Source organism: Apium graveolens, chromosome 9 (assembly GCF_009905375.1).
Source record: "Apium graveolens cultivar Ventura chromosome 9, ASM990537v1, whole genome shotgun sequence".
Taxonomy (NCBI): domain Eukaryota; kingdom Viridiplantae; phylum Streptophyta; class Magnoliopsida; order Apiales; family Apiaceae; genus Apium; species Apium graveolens.
Genome location: NC_133655.1, coordinates 85,508,133 through 85,509,792, shown reverse-complemented (window position 1 = coordinate 85,509,792; position 1,660 = coordinate 85,508,133). Strand labels below are relative to the sequence as shown.

Here is a 1,660-nt window from a genome sequence, read left to right as displayed (position 1 = left end):
CCTTGTGTGAAGCGTCACTACAAATCACAAAATCTCTTTTTCCATCTGACAACGCCAACATAGGGGCCATCACCAATCTTTTCTTCAGTTCTTGGAAGATGTTCTCACATTTCTCTATCCATTCGAACTTCTCAGTCATACGAGTAAGCCGCGTTAAGGTGGCTACGATCTTTGCAAACTTGAACGAAGCTACAGTAGTAACCGACCAATCCTATCTCTGGTAGTCACCCTGACTAGGTCATTAATTCCTTAGTGATCATCTCTTCAAGCTTGTTAGGATCCTTCACGAGATCCTCCTCAACAACAATCCCTTCTGGGATAACATCCTTAATCGCCACATCCTTAATATGAACATCATCTGGTCCCTCGTTTGGGTTCTCCATTGGATCCACAATCTGATTCCCAATACAGTAAAACCTCTGTAAATTAATACTCGATTAATTAATAATCTCTCTAAATTAATAATTTTGTCCGGTCCCGACTTGGGCCAGTTCAAAAAATGATCAATTTCGATAAGATAATAAGATAATAATTTTTTTGAAAACCCTGTATAAAAATATGGTCCCAATAAAACTATAAATTAATAATTCCCTTATATTCATAAAAATATAGCTATTACATCTTTGTAAAATATGGTTCAATTGTAATTTGCTTTTTCATATAATTTAAATCAACATGAAGCTCATCCCTAATCTTCCTTATTGCATCCAAAAGCTCGGGTGTGGTGCTTTCATGTTGCATCAAAAAGTTATTAAGCATTTTTGATGCCTTGAGTGCTTCTTTACGTGTAACCGGCTCCAACGGTGTTGTATCGTTTTCAAGATCATCTTCAACACTATTTTCAAGGATGGTGTTTGCAATCTCTTCTATACTCTGGACCTCGGAACATGATTCATTTTCACCCGGATAATCTAAGAAGTTATTAACATCCATTTTATTACGATAACCTAGATCCTTAATCATCACCTCAAGTTCATGAATGTATTCTTCCGGAGTTGTATGTTCATTTAAATTGCTCGAAACTTCATCTATGGAACGAATTTTGCAATGTTGAAAGCACCTTGCTATTGACTCTTGCTTTACATTTGTCGTCCATGTCGCAACTGCAAAAGTTAATTTTGTTTGCTACCGAAAATTCTCTATAAATTAATAATTATTAATTTATCGATTAATTAATACCTCTCTAAATTAATAGAATTCTCCGGTCCCAACTATATTAATTTATAGAGGTTTTACTGTAAGTAGTAAAACATCATCGTATTATTGCTCTTGAACTTCAGGGTTCGGAGTCCCGCTACCAAATATGATAACGAACTCCGCTTCTATCACGATATTCACAAGGTTTCTCGTAAGGGTTTTAACTGTCAGTACTACGTTAGGAAGTCCTACTATGAACTTGGCAAGAGTTCTTACTATCTTAGTGAACTTATTATTTTAACGTCACATAATCTCTGAGGTTTATAACGCTTAGTTCTGATACCAATTCTGTAACACCCCCAAATCTGGGGTCGGGGATCCGGGTCGTCACGAGTTCCATTTCCCTTAATAACACTTAATCTTAATAAACAACCAACTAGTGCGTACTGTGACCCCCACAATATACACACGCACACCATAAGTTATAGTCTCAGAGATGAATACCAAAAATAACACAAGTAAT

General features: G+C 36.1%; 1 protein-coding gene across 1 annotated transcript; it reads right to left on the bottom strand.

Annotated features, from left to right (window-relative positions):
• Window positions 1–615: 615 nt before the first annotated feature.
• LOC141685380 (uncharacterized) lies at window positions 616–933 on the bottom strand. Its single transcript, XM_074490484.1, has one exon. It carries the CDS (start codon window positions 931–933, stop codon window positions 616–618), a length of 318 nt encoding a protein of 105 aa, XP_074346585.1.
• Window positions 934–1,660: the final 727 nt, after the last annotated feature.

Coding starts and splice junctions, on each gene's coding strand:
- LOC141685380 (XM_074490484.1), bottom strand. CDS start 933: ATGGATGTTAATAACTTCTTAGATTATCCGGGTGAAAATGAATCATGT.